This window comes from Convolutriloba macropyga, chromosome 7, assembly GCF_964194025.1.
Source record: "Convolutriloba macropyga chromosome 7, txConMacr16.3, whole genome shotgun sequence".
NCBI classification, from domain to species: Eukaryota; Metazoa; Xenacoelomorpha; order Acoela; family Convolutidae; genus Convolutriloba; species Convolutriloba macropyga.
The window spans coordinates 47,614,219-47,631,683 of NC_134474.1; the positions used below are offsets into that span (position 1 = coordinate 47,614,219).

General features: G+C 33.6%; 1 protein-coding gene across 1 annotated transcript; it reads left to right on the forward strand.

Annotated features, from left to right (window-relative positions):
* Positions 1–3,516: 3,516 nt before the first annotated feature.
* LOC142342330 (cytochrome P450 2C44-like) lies at positions 3,517–12,238 on the forward strand. Its single transcript, XM_075393627.1, has 2 exons — positions 3,517–4,381; positions 10,606–12,238. The coding sequence occupies exons 1-2, from the start codon at positions 3,884–3,886 to the stop codon at positions 11,581–11,583; spliced, it is 1,476 nt and encodes a 491-aa protein (XP_075249742.1). The 5' UTR covers positions 3,517–3,883; the 3' UTR covers positions 11,584–12,238.
* The last annotated feature ends 5,227 nt before the right edge of the window (positions 12,239–17,465 follow it).

Sequence of the window (17,465 nt, forward strand, 5' to 3'; positions counted from 1 at the left end):
AAATTTCTTGATTTCTTCAGCAACGGGCATCGGTTTTTGTCACATTTTGCGCTAATGTCGTCGGATTGAACACAAATTAAGATTGTCACCAAAAAAACTTGAATCGAGGACGATCTGTAAAATAAACTGATTGTCAGTCCACTTTGAACCAAATTGTTTTTCGTAGACCAACATGTAGTCGAAAAACAGATCGTTCACTTTTGTAGCATAAATGATCTGAGAATATCAGTTTACTTCACAGAAATATCAATAAACAAAAAATACCATTTTTACTCTTTTCTTGTCCAATTGTTGAGAATTAGTTCTTTGTTGGATAATTCAATTTTGTCACAAGCCATTTTGAAACACTCATGCGTTTTTTGTTCAAATATCCCAAATTCTATTGAAAATTAGACCAGAGCTTAAATAACATGACCTTACAACTTCTCTGGTGAATACCTCAGTCAATTTCAGCCCATCCCAATAAAATTCAAGCCAATACTCCCAATCATATCAAAAAGAAGGGAAACTCTCAACTAACCCCAATCCTGTCATTGTTTTCCAAAATACTGTCTTCTAAATGGATTGCTCTTCTGAAGCTTCAGCCGATGGTGCAATTTTCTCCGTTAGTTCTGCTTGTCTCTGTTCATAAAACTGCCTCAAAATATTAACTCAGTTACTGCCAGCAATTCGTTCTTCCATAATCTTTGCCCTACAAGAATGATAGATTGTTTTAGATTGTTTATAGATTGTTAGAGTCTACAGTGCAGTGAAAAAGTGAAAAGGTTTGCCTCGGATCCTCAATATTCCCCAATATTCTTGGTGCCACAACACTTACAATCTAAATTTGACTATTTCTAACGTATTCTTCTACTTGATTCATGGGCCCAGTTGTTAGTTTTTGACTCTTGTTTCATGTCTCTTAGTCATACTCTTACACATGTGTTCTCTTCTTTAACTTGATCACAAAAAGAACCAACAGTAATGCCACTGACATTTGTACCAAATTCAGATTGTACTGTTTTTCCCCCAAGAAATTTTAAAACTTTACTGTTTAAAAACTCGACTATTTAAAATTTCCACCCTGTATAATTGATTTAGGAGTCAGAAAAAGCAGTGCTAGTATTTAGTAAAATTAGAGCCAAGAACTGACACATGAGTAATTGAACATTCAGAGGAGAGTTTTGGAGTATTTCTTAATATTTTTTCAAAAATAACACAAATGAAGTCGACCAGTCATTCTATCGTTTTCAAACAATCAACCAATGGACTTTCTAAAATGAACTATTTAAAAACTGTTTCAACCAGTAATTCTGCTACAGACTATAAAAAAATTACCTCTCAAACAAAAGATTGTTTCACTGACTGCAACTACGCAACTTTGCTCTTTAAAACGTGTCGCGGAAACAATGTTTGTTTTCGTTATTCCGGTTAACAATATATTTTTTGGTTGAAACTTTCAAAAGTGACCATTAAGTGCTTTAAGCAGATTTCTAGCTGTTAGTATTTTCTGTTTTTGTCGTATTTTTTATCGAATAAATTACCTATTATTACCTAATATTATTTATCATTAATGGATTATATGAGACTTTTGAATTGCCTCTGGCGAACTTTTAGTCATTCCTTTGTAAAAATCGTGCGTTCTAAAGTTAAAGTTTAGTGATACTCAGAGCTTCCGAACCAAAACTGCCGTTTGTTTTTGCTCTGTCATTCAACCTTCCAATCTGCTCTAATATATATATATATATATATATATATATATATATATATATATATATATGCGCTGTATTACCCCTATTTGGACTAATTTTCAAGTCTTCATAGCTGATTTGTAGTTTTCCGAATTCAGTTTTATTTTTGTTTAATTCTTCTCTATCTTACACTTCTCATGTCCACCCCCTTTTATTTACTTAAAGTTAATGTATTCAAGATAATCACCAGATTTTTGTATACAAATTAAATGGTTTGTATCGTTAAATGTCAAAGTTTCATCTTTCATCATCAAAGTTTCAAACATGTGTTCATGTCCTCAGAGTCATGGTACCAACCAAATCTACACTGGTCCCATCTAAACTCTTCTTCTCCCAGTTGATAAAAAATTATTCTATCGTTTTCTTGCGTACAAGAGTCAACTGTTTTCTGGCACAGCGGTTTTAATTCTTAAACAGCTTCCTTTAGTTTGAACAATTTAAATAGAGCTCCATGTATATCGATACTGAAAACTACATACTGCACCGCGCACAAAACAAGATACTTACATATCATTAACATGCATCCTGTAAAACTGCGCCAAGTGCAGGCCTCTATACTGCTAAAAAAAAGTCGTTGGGTAGGTAATTTTTGCAAATCATGGTTCCGATTCGTGTTCAATTTATATGTGTGGTGCCAGACTGCTTTGTCCCTGACGTTGGTTTAGAGTTAATCGTTCTGCCAGATCTAAATGTTCCAGGAAAAAGCTTAAGGTTTTGAAAAGTTTTTCTTTTTTGTCTCTGGGGAGCTCGAAGCATGAAAAGACAAACAAGTATTCCAATTCAAGCTTTCATCTCAAAAAGTAGAATTTTGATATTAAATATTTCCACTATTTTTTCCGTCATTTAGTTGGTTGACAATGAAATTTGCAATTGAGATGCGTGCAGGTCGCGCTCCATCTGTTTTCTCAAAAGAACTGGTACTCACGACGCAAGATATTACAGAATGTTATAATAAATCGTTGAAGTCTACAATGGAGAATTTTTGAAAGACTATGGAATACTTTGGGAAGACTTTCCCGCGTCTAACCTATGTTCCGTGCAACCAAATTGATTCGAACGTTAGCCGGGATAAGTCGGCAGAAACATGCGGGCTTAATATATTTTTATCGCGCCCTCGCAAAAAGCTCTTTTTTTCTGACAGTACACAGTCAATGGACGTATCCGGGCGTCAATCAATTGTAACCAGGAAATGACCAATAACGCTCTTTTTTTGGCGTCCAAGTTGAATGTATCCATTTGGGTTGAGCAGACGTCTTTTTATACACAGCAAATCTTGACAAAAAAGGCATCATTAAAAGTATTCACCGGTTTAAAATTTTTAAGTAAATTTATTCACATCTATATCTGGTTCTCAGTTTTGTATCTTGTGCATCGTAAATGTAGACAGTAATTTCTTGTACTTAATCTTTTTCGTTTGTCTGTAAGTCGAGGCCAGTTTCTTTGATATTAGATTTATTTTGGTGCCAGTCCATGTAATGATACAAGATATTGATTTCCTTGACCAAAATGGGATGCTTACTTGCTATATATTTATGATAAATCTTGGCGTACCCTAAAAAGATCTTGGTAACGTTTCGAATTTCTTGAAACACATGTAAAGATGTTGAAAGTTTGTTCAAATATCGACCAGGAATCTTATCAAAATTTTATCAAGCTATTTGAAGTTCCGTTTCACTCGGTAGTTGTTATTGTTGGAGCTTAATTTGACCACTCGACTAGAGTTGGAGTCAAAGAGGTTCAAATTAAAGTACTGATAAAAGCAGCTAGTTGGTTTTACTAGCAGCAAAGTTTGCTCAGCAATATGTGTTCAACTTCGAAAGATAAAGCGACTTAAATGTGAGAGCAACCCTTCGGAATTTTCAAAATTGGAAGCCCTTGTTTTCTACAATTGGGCACCTTTAAAAGAGTTGTTGGACTGGAATGGTATACTAGAAGGTTAAAGTATTGTGAATTCGCCGTTATACTTAACTGTGCCAATATATTACAATCTCAGTTCAAATCTTAAACCTCAGTTTGAAAAGCAGCCAAGCTTTTGGTCTCAAAGGCAAAATATTAGCTTCGATAAATACTTGATATCTTTAGGCCTTCTACGGTTCTAACCATAAATAAATTAAACATTTGGTGAGTCTTTTGCTCGAGACACCTAATAAAAAATGGCAGAATGTTACCTAGCTGGTGCAGCTGGGTTAGTGACGGCCTGGATCTGGTCCAAATCCAGACCATCCAAGTTCCCCCCTGGACCAGTTGCTCTCCCTCTCTTCAACAATCTACTCAGTGTGTCGATGGATGAACACCTGGCAGATAGACTGGAACAACTTCACAAGGACTATGGTACGATGGTGTCTCTGGCCATAGCTGGCAACAATATCTGGGATGTGTGGATCAATGACTTTGACATCATAAAAGAGGTTCTCCTCGACAATCGATTCAACAGCAGAAAATTGTTTGGATTCCTAAATATTTTTGACCTGGAAGATGGCCTGGGTTTTGACTCCGGGGAATCGTGGAGAGCAAAAAGGAAGGTCACGGCACAGATTTTCAGAAATATGGGAGTTGGGCGCAATTCATACGCCCAAATGGTGGAGTCGGAGGTGGAGAAGCTGATCAAACATATCGAGAAACATGAAAGCCAGCAAGATATTTGTTTGAGGGCAAGTACTCAGTTAGATTTGAGTGATGTTGATCATAAACAGAACAAATCTATGATACGCAGCCCGGTTCCATAGAGCAGCGACGGTTATTATCACGCTGTTCAGAGTTATAAGCGTCGACGTCTTATGAAAGGACTTTATTCTAGCAATAACCTTTAAAAGTGCAGGATCTGCCTGAGAGTTCAGCTGCAAAAAAAAGAGTCGAAGCGAAATTGGCATTAAAGAGTAGATAAAGTCTTTTCAAGTACTATTTGAGTCGAGCAGTGTCCTTTCATAAGATTTGTTTTTGAAAGTAGGAACATGGTTTTTCATTGGCTAAATGCGAATGACTGGGTTGTCATCGCGATCGATTAAATTCCGAGGTAAAGTTGTTGAGTAAATTCGAGAGAGCGATAACAACAACAACGAATGGTTCTGGGACAGATTTAAATTTGTTATTTGGTTAAAAGAACTGATCTCTAAAATTTGCAAACTAAAACCTGCTGGATTTTTGCTATTGTTCAGAAAAGTCAGTCATCAACATAAGGTATTGACAAACAATCCGAGAATAAGTTTTAGTATTAACAAAATTGTGTTCCGTTAGTTCAAACTTTTAACTTTTTTCGCCAATAATTTTCTCCAGAAAATGATCATTTTGCTCTTGAGTGGTGATGTTCGTACAATTCTTGGCCCGGGTTTTTCATGCATAAAAGACCCAGTGTGTCTTATTACAGAACAAAACATTGGTATAACAAACATATAAGTCTCGAGCATGTGGTGTTTGAATTAACAAATTGTTAACAAATTGTTAACGAAATTTTTGAAATTTTATTTGTTCTGTAGAAAAAATACAATAAAAGTAGTAATTTACACATGGTTATAAGAAAATGGAAACTTTCACGAAGTTTTTTTTTGCTCCAAGTATAATTTTTTGCAGACATGATCACAGAAAGCAAGAATTAGTCGTGGGAAAAACGTTGCTATATGTATTCCTAAAAAACAGGGTCACAGAAGAAATGATTTTAATACATTTGATGAGCCCTATTTCTTTAGTTTACTAAGTCCCAATCGGTTAAAATATTACAATTTTGATTTATGCTTCATTTTGAACAAATAATAAGTTTGGGTATTTTTTGAAGAAATAACATCCGAGACAGTTGTTATTCGGCAATTATACTGTGAATTATTTTGGCTAGATAAAAGCAGTTTTCTAAGATGGTTTTCAAATTACTCAGGTCTCACTTTTTCCAATAAGGGGAAACCTGAATTGCAAGTCAAATAGTAATTTTTTAAAAAAATGACCATGCTCTGTGCATTAAAAATAAAAGACGATAAGTAAAAATCAATTACATTTTCCCCAACAATGTATAGTGAGTACTTGATTTAGTTTTTTATTTTATTTTTTCCCATCCAGGTTGAGCGAACGCAAAGATAGAGAAAAAAGTTTGATCAATCTAAGTTTTGTCCTGCCTTACTATTCGAGGTAGGGGTCTTTTTTAACAGTACAAAGACAAAAATGGTATATGCAAAATTTTTTGTGGAAATATTAGCTGTTCTTTGGATAAAATATACACTGTTGAATAAGCGTTGCCTCCGAAAAAATGCAACAGAAGGAACCCTTGTTTGAAAAGAGTTAAAATTTTTTGAACAGAATAAATACTTGATTTTATTTTTTTGACCTTTGGAAGGAAATAAATTCTTTGACCTCTATAGAGAGAAGTCAACGATCTTTTGACCGTTGGATAGAAATCAACCTAACCATTCACAAAAAAAGCTTAAGCTAGAAAAAAATTGTTAATTAGCCATTAATAGATGGCTAATAGAGGTTTACAATGAGTTTTCCAGGTTATTTTACCGTGATCATCCAACAAGTAAGCAATAGTAGAATATCACAGAAAAGAAAATGAACAAAAAACTGTTGTTGTTGATGTGATTAAAGATTATCGTAGAGAACCAGTTAAAAACTTCAAGTTCGATTAAAACAAATTTTCATAAGTTAGAGATGTAAAATGGAGCAAATGTGCATAATAATCGGGGTTGTCAGCTACTGATGAAAAAAAGGAATATAATTTAGGAGCTTGATACGGAAGTTTTCAAGGTTTGGGCTACCAAAGGTGCTATGTTTTTGATAGGAACTCATTTACAATTCGTATTCAACATTTACTTTTCAGAACAAATATTTCCAGAAAAAAAAATAATTTTTTTTTTCATTCTTGACTACAATAAATGGTACGCAAATCTATGCAAATTGTATAGACGGATACATCTTACTCTATATTTGCAAAATTTTTTGAACTTTTTTTGAATCAAATCTAGGAATGCATTCAAAAACGAAAAATACCCAATGATACTCAGTTTGGTTTTTAAAGATATAAATCACCGAAAGATGCTGATTGGCTTTTAGTTGAAGCCTTACAGTATAATAATGAGAAACTAGAAAAATCCGATCTGTGCTTTGAAAATAGAAGACGTGTCTTCGAAATGGACAATGATCAATCACGGTTGTTTCCTTGTCTCCCATATTCTGCTCTAAATCATTGACCTTTGAAAACAAATCAATGGAGGTTTTAAATTATTTGGTTTTGTAGATGATACATATTTTTTTCATCAAAAATAAAATCACTGCTAAGATTTCTAAAAAGTGTTTTCAGTATTTTGAGGAAAACGAATGATTATCTAAAAAACAAGGTAAGAATGATTCTGATTAAACCGATAAAAGTGATGATTTATTGGAGTAGATCTCAACGAAGGGCAGATAAAGACAAAGAACAGCGCAGATATTTAGAAATTGAGATTAATTCAAATGTGAGCTTTCAATATCAAATCAATATTGTTTTTCAAAATTGGCAGTGGCCGTACGATCAAAACAAAATATACGTCATCAAATAGCACTTTTGAAGCGCTTTTAACGTTTTTTGTGTCCTCTGTACTAAAATTTTTAAATTATCCTGCATTATTTTTCAAAATTTTAATAACACATCAATACTATTGATAAATAGACAGATAGATTGAAAAATCAAAGTCTGCTACATGAGAAAAAGATTTGAAAGGTCATGAGGTCCTTAAGTGAAATCTGACGTTTAGAATTGGTATTTTTTCATGAATAGTGAACTGAATTTTTTCGTGTTTGGTAATCTTTTAGCGAGGCAAAACTCTAGACCAGAACAATTAACCATATCAAAAGCAAGCAACTGTATTCTACAAAAAGAAACTTGTAATGTAAAAAACTTCCTCTTGAAATACATAACATAAAGCTGAAATCATGAAACAAATTTAAAAAACATCTGCTCCGGCAAGTTTAACGTTTAGTATTTGAAAAAAAATCAGCTACTTTTTGAAGTTATTCTTTTGTTTATCAGAATACGAGATCCCTAGTTTTGAATTAAATTAATTTACTGGAGAAAAATAATGTAGATATGGATACAGTATCTGACTTGTAGACTTTAACCAACTGGTTATAAAAATAATTAACTTGAAAAATTGTAAACAAATCTCAAAAACTGATCCTTTTTGAAAAACTCTCGTTTTAATGAATCTTTAGTAATAAAAGTAAAAGTAAAAGACATCCGAACATGCAAAAAGCAGCATAATAGTTATGTTGTCAAATCAATGGTCAAAAGAGATTTTTTGTCTGCTCTCATTTTTACGTTTTAACCTGTCCTAGGCGGCTTTTCCTACATCTGGAAGTTTTATGTCAACAAAAGGATTTTTACTTCTTCAATTTTTTCCTTTGTTTAAACTAAGTTGCATAAGATCATTACTTGTTAGTAGTGTCAATAAATTAATCAGCAAGATAAGCAATAGAGCTAACAAGGTCCGTCTTGTCTCAAAACGATGAAGACAGTCATCACACATAGAATAGAAAAAAAACAACCTTTAGGGTCCAACTAATTTACCAATTACGGTGTTGCATGTTTGTGGCAGTGATTTGTACAAATTTCATAGTACAAAACAAGAATGTTATGTACTAGGAAATTTGTACAAAAATTGTTCTGTATCAGTTTAATCACGGCCTAGATCTGGTAACACAAAAAGAACTAATATTTCCGGGTGGGGGTATATATTGAATTAAATAACACGGTCGAAGACGCTAATTAAAGTCGAGGCTATTTCTTTTCATAAGTACAACTATTTTTTCTTCGTGAGTCGAGTAAAGGTCTTTCATAGGCATTTTAGGCCAAGCAGGGTCGTTTCATAGTTACTGTGGGCCGAGCATGGTCTTTTGGTAGATCGGACAAAAGTCTTTTCGTGAGCTTGTTTTTGTAAACGATTTCTGATTTTTTTCTTGTTCTGTACATTCAGAAGCAGCACCAGTGCATGACTAAGTAGCATTGCACCAGAGCGTTCCATTTTTGAAAGGCAATTTGAAAGCTGCCAAAAAATTTATCGCAGCTGCAATATTTGGTCATAATAGTTGATTGAATGAATATAGGTAGTTTGATTGTAATGGTCTACTTTTCATTAGCCATGATGAAAATGTGGTGTTATTAATTTTTCTCTTTCAAACTTATAAATTATCATTTTTTTTTTACAAAAACGATGATGATTTGTGATAGATTGTCAAAGGAGCAAGCATGTTGACTACGTTATAAGCAATAGTTAGCAATAAAACTGCACATAAGCCAGCCAAAGTCGAGGACATCACGCAAAGTCCAGAAAAATTATTTTCATACTAAAAATCTGCCGAATGCAGTCCTTCCATACCTTAAATGGTCAAGAACCGTCTTTCAAGAATTCCAGATCTACATTAGGGAGCTACTGATCTCGAAAAGCATACAGTTTTCACCGTATACTATGAACAAAAAATGTAGTTATTTTATGTAGGACGATGTCAGGCGACTTTCAATGCATAAGTATGCAAAGATGATGTGAGTTGTATTAGGTTCTCTTATTTCTTATTTAGGTCTTAAAGTGGTTGAAAATAAAAAATTGCTTAAAACGCTAAAATTCATTTTAGTCCCTTTCCGGTGAACTGGTTCAACATCTGATTTTTTTGAAATTGTTTTGTTAACTAATCTCATGAAACTGAAACGCATGTACATATCAAAACACATAAATCAACTCTCAAAGTGTTCATCAACAACCCGGGCCGAGGTTTCACCCCTAATCCACCCCTAATTAGCGGGGATTAAAGTGTAATGCGTATTACACTCATATTTATATGGGAAAAGAGGGAAAAAGTGTATTTTTTTTTAAAAAATACACTGTATTTACACTCTTTTCTCCACTCTTCTTACACTCTTTGCAGAGAGTGTAATTTAGGGTGGACTGAGGAAAAATTACAGTCTTACACAATTACCAATGTAACCAAATTGACACATCTGATCCTAGTGTGAGTTGGCGCAATGGTTAATGCAGACAATAAAAGTAACATGTTCGAAAGGGGGAAGATGGGGGTCAATCCTCATTACCTCCTTCCACCTTTATTTTTTAAAATTACACTCTTATAATTACACTCTTCCACCCTTAATTACGAGGAGAAATAAGGGTGTAATTTTTTTTTATTTATACACTCTTTACACTCTTTTCCCCGTTATTTTTGGGGAAAATCCTCGTCCCGGGAATATTTGAATTTATACTGAAAAGCCTAGGCCCATTAACTTGTTCAATTGTTCAGCATTGTGTTTTAATGGCTTTGTGTTTTAATGGATTTTATCATTCAATAGATTGCTAGGATTTTTTTATTTAGTAACTTGAGTCTAGCCCACGAAACCGTTTGCCTTATATTCTAATAAGTTGCGCAAAATTGAGTTCAGAACACTCACAGTTTAACGCGCATTGATGTGTAAATAATCATTATTTTCCAAAAAAACTACAAATACATGCAGAATTTCATTCGAGTTGTATATTTTCTACGACTGAATCATTGCGTTGCAATGTTGTAAGTGAAACAAAATGAGCTTCTGAAAAAAAGTAGCATTTGGGAAAAACTTCAGTTTGGAAAGAAACGGTTTGTAATTACTAAATTGAATAGACATTTTCCACCATGTCCACCAAATTGATAAAAAATAATTTGCTTCTCAAGAAATTCAATGCATAACTTTTCGAATTCATAGATTACATGCATTTCTATGAAAAGTATACGGCGATGAAATAAAGAGTTTTTAAATAATAAATTGAGGTATTAACAAAACTTAACCACATTTGAAATTTCATTTCTACAGTTCATTTAATCAAGTGCCAAATATTACATCAAGATGTGTGATATTATCGTAGAATGTTTAACAACCGTTGAAGTGTTTTAGCAATTGATTGGCTACACGGCAAACAACGTCATCTTTAAAATGCTGTTCAAGAAATCTTTCGACTACACAGACCCCAAATACCTGGAAATATTTCACAACTTGACAAGGTCATTTGAACTGCAGAATCCTAGCGGAGTGCATTGGGTTCTACCTCTATGCATTGCCAAACATATGCAAATTTCAAAGGAGATGATCTCTCTACGATTGGAGTTTAACAAAAGAATGATGGGATATTTACAAGAGAGGAAACCAGACTCAGTTGAAGCAGCCAAAGAACGGGAACCGGAATGCATTGCAGACTATATGTGGAACAAAATTATTCTAGAAAACGATCCGGCAATTACAGAGAAAACCGCTCGTGGCATAATGACAGACCTGATGATAGCTGGTCAGGAAACGACAACGAATACAGTTTCCTGGATAGTGTTAGCAATGATTCACTACCCGGATGTCCAGGAAAAGGTTTACCAGGAACTCAAATCAAAAGTTCCAGTTGAAAATCCAATTGTCCCGTTGTCAGTCCAGTATGAGTGTCATTATACGTTGGCTGTCATTAATGAAACTATGCGCTTTCATCCACTCGCTTATTCAACACTTGATCACACCGCAGATGAAGATATCGAAAATTTCCACGGATATCGAATTCCTAAAGGGACAAGAATGTTTGCTAACTTGGTTTGTGTTTACAGAGACGCAAAGCGGTGGAAGAATGCTGGCTCATTCGATCCAGCAAATTTCCTGGATGACTCTGGGAAGTTTCAACGACATCCTTGTATGATACCTTTTTCCATTGGGGCCAGATCCTGCATTGGTGAGGCGGCTGCTAAGATGGAAGTGTTCACGGCGTTTGCTTCCCTAGTGAGGAAGTTCAAGATAGAGGCTGTAGGAGACGAGAAACCAACTATGACACCTGTAGTTGGGTTCATAGGAGTTGCACCCTATAACTTCAATGTCAAACTCACTCCACGAATTGCATAAATAACTCTCAAGACCACACAACCTTGGCTAGAATATTTCCAGTTTGGAAAGAAAATTGGCTTAGTTGAAACTTTAGAACTGAAATGGATATTTGCTAGGTTAACAACCCGTACGGTCCAAATAAACAATGCTTATCATCTGTAAATTTCCTAATCGTTTTCAGTAATCTTTTTATTCATGACCCCAGAACTGCTCGGATTATAAAATTGGCAAGTACATATGTGCATGAATTTCCATTGGACATGGAGTCGATCTCAGATCTTGTATTATCGGCTAAACACTCAAAACACTGTGCAAAAATATAAGCTAAGAACTTTCATATCCAGACACTTCCGATGAAAATTTTTGCAGTAATATTAAAAAAATTAGTATTAACCATTTGGCGATTTGTAGTGAAATTGAGCATTAAATGTCTTCCCATCTATTATTTTTCCTGACTATTTGTTTGCAGTAGCTCTGATGTTTGTATTCTCTCTAGTCAAGAATAAGGGACGTGAAGCTTTATTTAATTTTCCCCGGTTCCGGTTCCAGACAAATGATTCGACGTGAAATGTTCGGAGTTTAACCTTGCATACACATAGACGCTACATTTTTGCCGGACAACAAATCATAAATAAACTAATTCAAACAATAGAACAAATTTTTCGAACCAGAATCTCATTTTCTCAATTCTATGAGCGAACTGTGATGTGATACATCAGATGATGCGATGTATTATCTGTGATAGAAAGTTATCTCTGATGACTAATTAGGATGTCAGTCAACCTAAAACAAGCAACACTACAAAATGTCAAACTCGGGGAAAACCCACTATTTCTCAGAATTATATTTCTCTAATTTTAAATATATATATATATATATATATATATATATATATATTATTTCTCTAATTTCAAAATATATATATATATATATATATATATATATATACATATATATATACATACATACAAACATATATATATATATATATATATATATATATATTTATATATATATATATATATATATATATATATACAAACATATATATATATATATATATATATATATAAAACAATTAAACTCGAAAAGATAGAAAAGATAGAAAACTCCCAAAATTCCAATATCGTTCAACAAAGAACTGTGAAAAAATTGCCATTAGTGAGAGTACTAGACAAGACAACCAAAAAAAACAAATAATAGCAAAGGTTATTTAGGACCAAAATTTGTTGTCTATAATTTAAAAAGAGAAGGACATAATAACAAAATGAATATGTAATCAGATAAAACCTGAATTTTGAACTACCAACATCAATATGATTAAAACCAATATGTATCAGCTTCAAAGGAAGCAATCAGGACCTGTCATTAAACGTAATATGTCGACGACTGCAAAAACAACGGCAAGAACGAAAAAATCAAACAAAAGTAACAATAAGACATTGTCGCAACCGCTAAAACCATAGGCTATTCATGAAGAACGTTAAAAATTTTCAACTGCACATATTTAAAAAGGAAATAGGGCCCCTACATTAATTTATAATACGACAAGGAAAAAACTCCGATCTGCAAATAACCAAAAATCACACTTTTCCAATGAAAGTGTGTAGTATCAAAGCCTGAAAGCTTTTTACAAAATCATTAAAACATTAGTATGATGAGAAAGAGGATGCATCTTTGGTTCGCTGTAAAGAGTATGGGACCTGTCAAAACAGTGACCAAACTACAAAATTGACAGAAAAATGATAAAAATGACAAATCTGAAAAATCGATTGATTATTTAAACAACAAATGTTTTCGAAAATTCGAAGAATTGGACGATTTTCAAATCAAAACAAAATTAGATTATTTTGCAGCCAATCTCGAAGCCAATCATTGTTGTTATTTATGTGACTGAACCATAAGACGATAAAAACAACAAATCAGGACAGAACTCAAAATGTTATTGAAAGCACAGTGTCTGCGTGGAAGCCGTTTAATATTGAAAATTACAGAAAAACAAAAAACAAATAAATTTACAAAAATGGTCCGAATTTTTGCTCTGGTCTCCTTTGCTTCTATTTGGGTGTTCTTTGTATAAGGTCTAGGGCCTTTCTGCAGAAGACAACAAAAAGAATCAAAATTTTGTAACAGTATCAGAAATTCACGAATTTTTTAAGCAAACACAGTTATAGCTCTAAAGACATCAGCCATAAAATTTAATCGACACCAGAATTACTGTTGCATCAACAGTAAGTGAATGACACTTGTCCCTAAAACCGTTCATTATCGACTGCAAACAGTACATGGATTTAATTCAACAGTCAAAGAATCATTTGAGGTTTTTGATTTTCAAGAATGTGCCGTATGGCAACAAAAAAGTCGACAAATAAAGGTAAAAACAAAACAAAATCCAATAAATTTTGCTCGACAATGGTTTCGCAGCCGTTAAAACGATAAACTTTTCACTGAAAGATGTAAAGAGCTTCTTTTGAACCTTCTTCTGATGCCTATTAGAGTTTTCATTAATGGGAAAAATTAAAAAGGGATCAAATAACAAACTCAAATTTTAGTTAACATTCAAAAAGCGAAAAGGTTTTTATAAAACTCTTTAAACAGAAAGCCGAAAAACATTGGTTAAATTGAAACAACCATAAATTGTGTTCAAAACTTCACTTCAAAAAGAGCATGACTGGTACGTTTTGAGACCAAGCTAACTGTAGACAGAAATAAGTTATACAGATTTTGCAAAAATCAAATCTTATCTGATATTTTCTTAAGAAAAAAAAGATTTAATGTCATAAGAGGCATTAGATACCAACTGAAAGTATTTTACATTTTTCTCTAAAGCGCCTAAACAACAAATTGACTTCTGTTAACAACAAAAAGTCATGAGGCCGCAAATAGTATGACAAATGAAGGCAATATAAAAGAAGGCAAAAAAAAGATCTCGAAAACAAATTTAACTACCAAAACTTGCGTCTATAATTTAAAAAGAAAAGGTCTTAATAAAAAAATGAATGTGGAAACAGTTAAAACCTGAAATTTGAATTACCAGCATCACAATGATTAAAATCAATACGTATAAACTGGGCTTTTTAAGAAGTTTGGTTTATACTTCACAGGAAGCAATCAAGACATGTCGTTAAAAGTAATATATCGACGACTGCAAAAAGAACGGCGAGATCGAAAAAATCAAACAAAGTTAACAATATGGTTTTGTAGCAGCCACTAAAATCATCAGCTATTCGTGAAGAACGTTAAGTATTTTCAACTGCGCATATATAAAACGCAAATAGGGCCCCTACATTAATTTATAATACGACAAGGAAAAAAACTCCGAAATTGCAAATTACCAGAAATCAAACTTTTCCTATGAAAGTGCGTAGTAAATCAAATAGCGAACAAAATGTTTCATTAAACAAAAAAATTATTGAAGTGTTTTGCATAATTATTAATTTAATTTTTCAAAAACTTGCAAAATATTAGAAGAATACAATAGGACGGGAAATTGCAACTAGAAATTTCAAAGACTGTGACATCAGTTGTGTGACCCCTACATCCAGCATAATTAAACAAACCCTTAAACCCCAAAGGTATATTCATTATTACTATTGTTAACAATTTTGACAACGTTTTATCAAAATAGACGAAAATTTGGTCATGAAATGTGAATAAAAACAACGGAATCACGTCTATCATCCACAAAAATTTAAACCTCGATAAATCCCTGTAAAAAGCCAAAGCAAAAAATCTTTTTAACATCATGTCCTACCCTGAAAGGGCTTTCTAATGATACAGTCTCAATTCTCTAGAATGAAAATATCTATGGGCCAAACATAAATATATATATATATATATATATAGATATATTTATATATATATATATATATATATATATTTATATTTATATATATATATATATATATATATATATAAGTATATATATATATATATATATATATATATATATATATATATATGTATGTATGTATAAATATATATATATAAATATATTTGTGAAACGCAAATTTTTATAGGCTTAAAAAAACACTTGGAGTTGTGGTAAATATGACTGGCTTGAGATGGGATGTAAAAGTGGCGTCGAACGCTTCTTTTGGGCCTGGAGTAAGAATTTAGGCCTGCTGCAAATCGAACTTTCCGGCCTAGAGTTGCTACCAGAAAGTAGAGTTTTTTTTGGCACAGATTTGATAAGAATGGGACATTCCGTTAGGCTGAACCCAATTGCAATTACCACCACCCAGGTTGAGGTTTAGAACCAATTTTTTGTCTGATCAGACTTTCCAGACCATAATTATCGCTGATCAGACTTTCCAGACGGAAATTCATCCTGATCAGACTTTACAGACCCCAGTTACCTCTGATCAGTCTTTCCAGACAGAAAAGGTCTCTGATCAGACTTTTCAGAACAAAGGTGTTCTGATCAGACCATCTTCAGACCATAATCCAGACTCAAATTCAGACCATTGGCCAGACCTTAATCAGACTATGATCAGACTCAAGTGCGCTCGAAGAGGTTATGATCAGATCTAGTTGCGCTCGAAGCTTTTATGATCAGACTGAAGTGCGCTCGAAACTTGTTCTGATCAGACTCAAGTGCGCTCGAAATAGTCTGATCAGAGAAAGATTTTGCTTATGAAAAAATCTCCTGATTTTGCTAGAATTTATTCATTTCATTAAAATTGATGTTTGCAATATTTCTTTCTTCTAAGGAAAAATCAATTATAAAAGTTTTGCTAAAGAAAACGAAACCCAACTGTTGAGAACAAAATTTATTTAGCGTACCGTTTAGTGTATGTTTTTGACTCAATGGCTTAGTTTAGACAACTTTTTAACAAGAAACATCGTGGTGTCCAATTGATCAAAATTTCTTCTGAAGGGGACCGGCCTCTAATATCAGCTGGACTCCTTTTTTCTGATCAAAGCTATTGGATTTTAGATGAGTCTCTGATCAGAACGCCTCTTTATGGCTGCTTCTTGGCAGAGTCAACATCTCTCAGTAAAAAAAAACAAAAATGCAAAAAATAATGCGCTCGAAATGGTCCCTGATGAGACCTAATTGCGTTCAAAAACATTTCTGATCAGATCCAAGTGCGCTCGAATCCGCCTATGATCAGACTTTTCATACCATTGTGCAGACTGTAGTGCGCTCCAACTTCCTTCCAGACCCTGTAATTTCGATCTGGGAACACACGGGTGTGCGCTCGACTGGGTCTGATCTTAAACCAATTTAGGTCTGTACCTCAACCTGGGACTGCGTATGCTCTGTCAATTGCGTGCCTGATCGGATCACTGGTTATAGAGATTGGGGGACAATTGTTTGATTAACTAAACATGTCAAACTCTTTCTTTGCAGCAAATAGGATTCAACTAAAACTTTTCCCTTTCTTCTCATGTAACATTGAGGCACATTGCAAGATATCAATGTACTCTCGGTTGTCTAAAACATTTTCACTCTCTTAAACTTTTTTTTCAAAGAAAAAAGCGGAGGTTACTTTTTTCAAAGCGGAGGCTACAGAAATTAAGGGGACAAATGGCAGCTTCAAACACTATGATGCCTTTTGCGGTTTATTTTTATTTTAATCTCTATGTAGCTCAAAACAAAAACCAGAGCATTTTTTTGTCCCTTCTGAGCTCTAAAAATCACTTCACCAAAATTGGTTAAAATGTCCTACACTTCATGCTCCAATCATCAAGGCTGAAGACGGTTTAACATTTTACGGTTTAAATCCTGGATAAGAGCCCGTAATGCGCAAGATAACAAAGTGGGCCTAAGACGTCTCTGATTATCTCTGTTAAACTACGTTGCCGACCACATAATGAAAAAAAACTATATATGTTATTACTTATGCTGCTCGCTAAAGTCCTCTGTTTTTGATATGAATTTGCGAAAATCGAGC

Excerpts from the sequence above, each read along its gene's own strand:
- LOC142342330 (XM_075393627.1), top strand. The coding sequence starts at position 3,884 with ATGGCAGAATGTTACCTAGCTGGTGCAGCTGGGTTAGTGACGGCCTGG. Across the intron at positions 4,382-10,605 it reads AGCAAGATATTTGTTTGAGG|CAATTGATTGGCTACACGGC; the intron begins GCAAGTACTCAG and ends GAAGTGTTTTAG.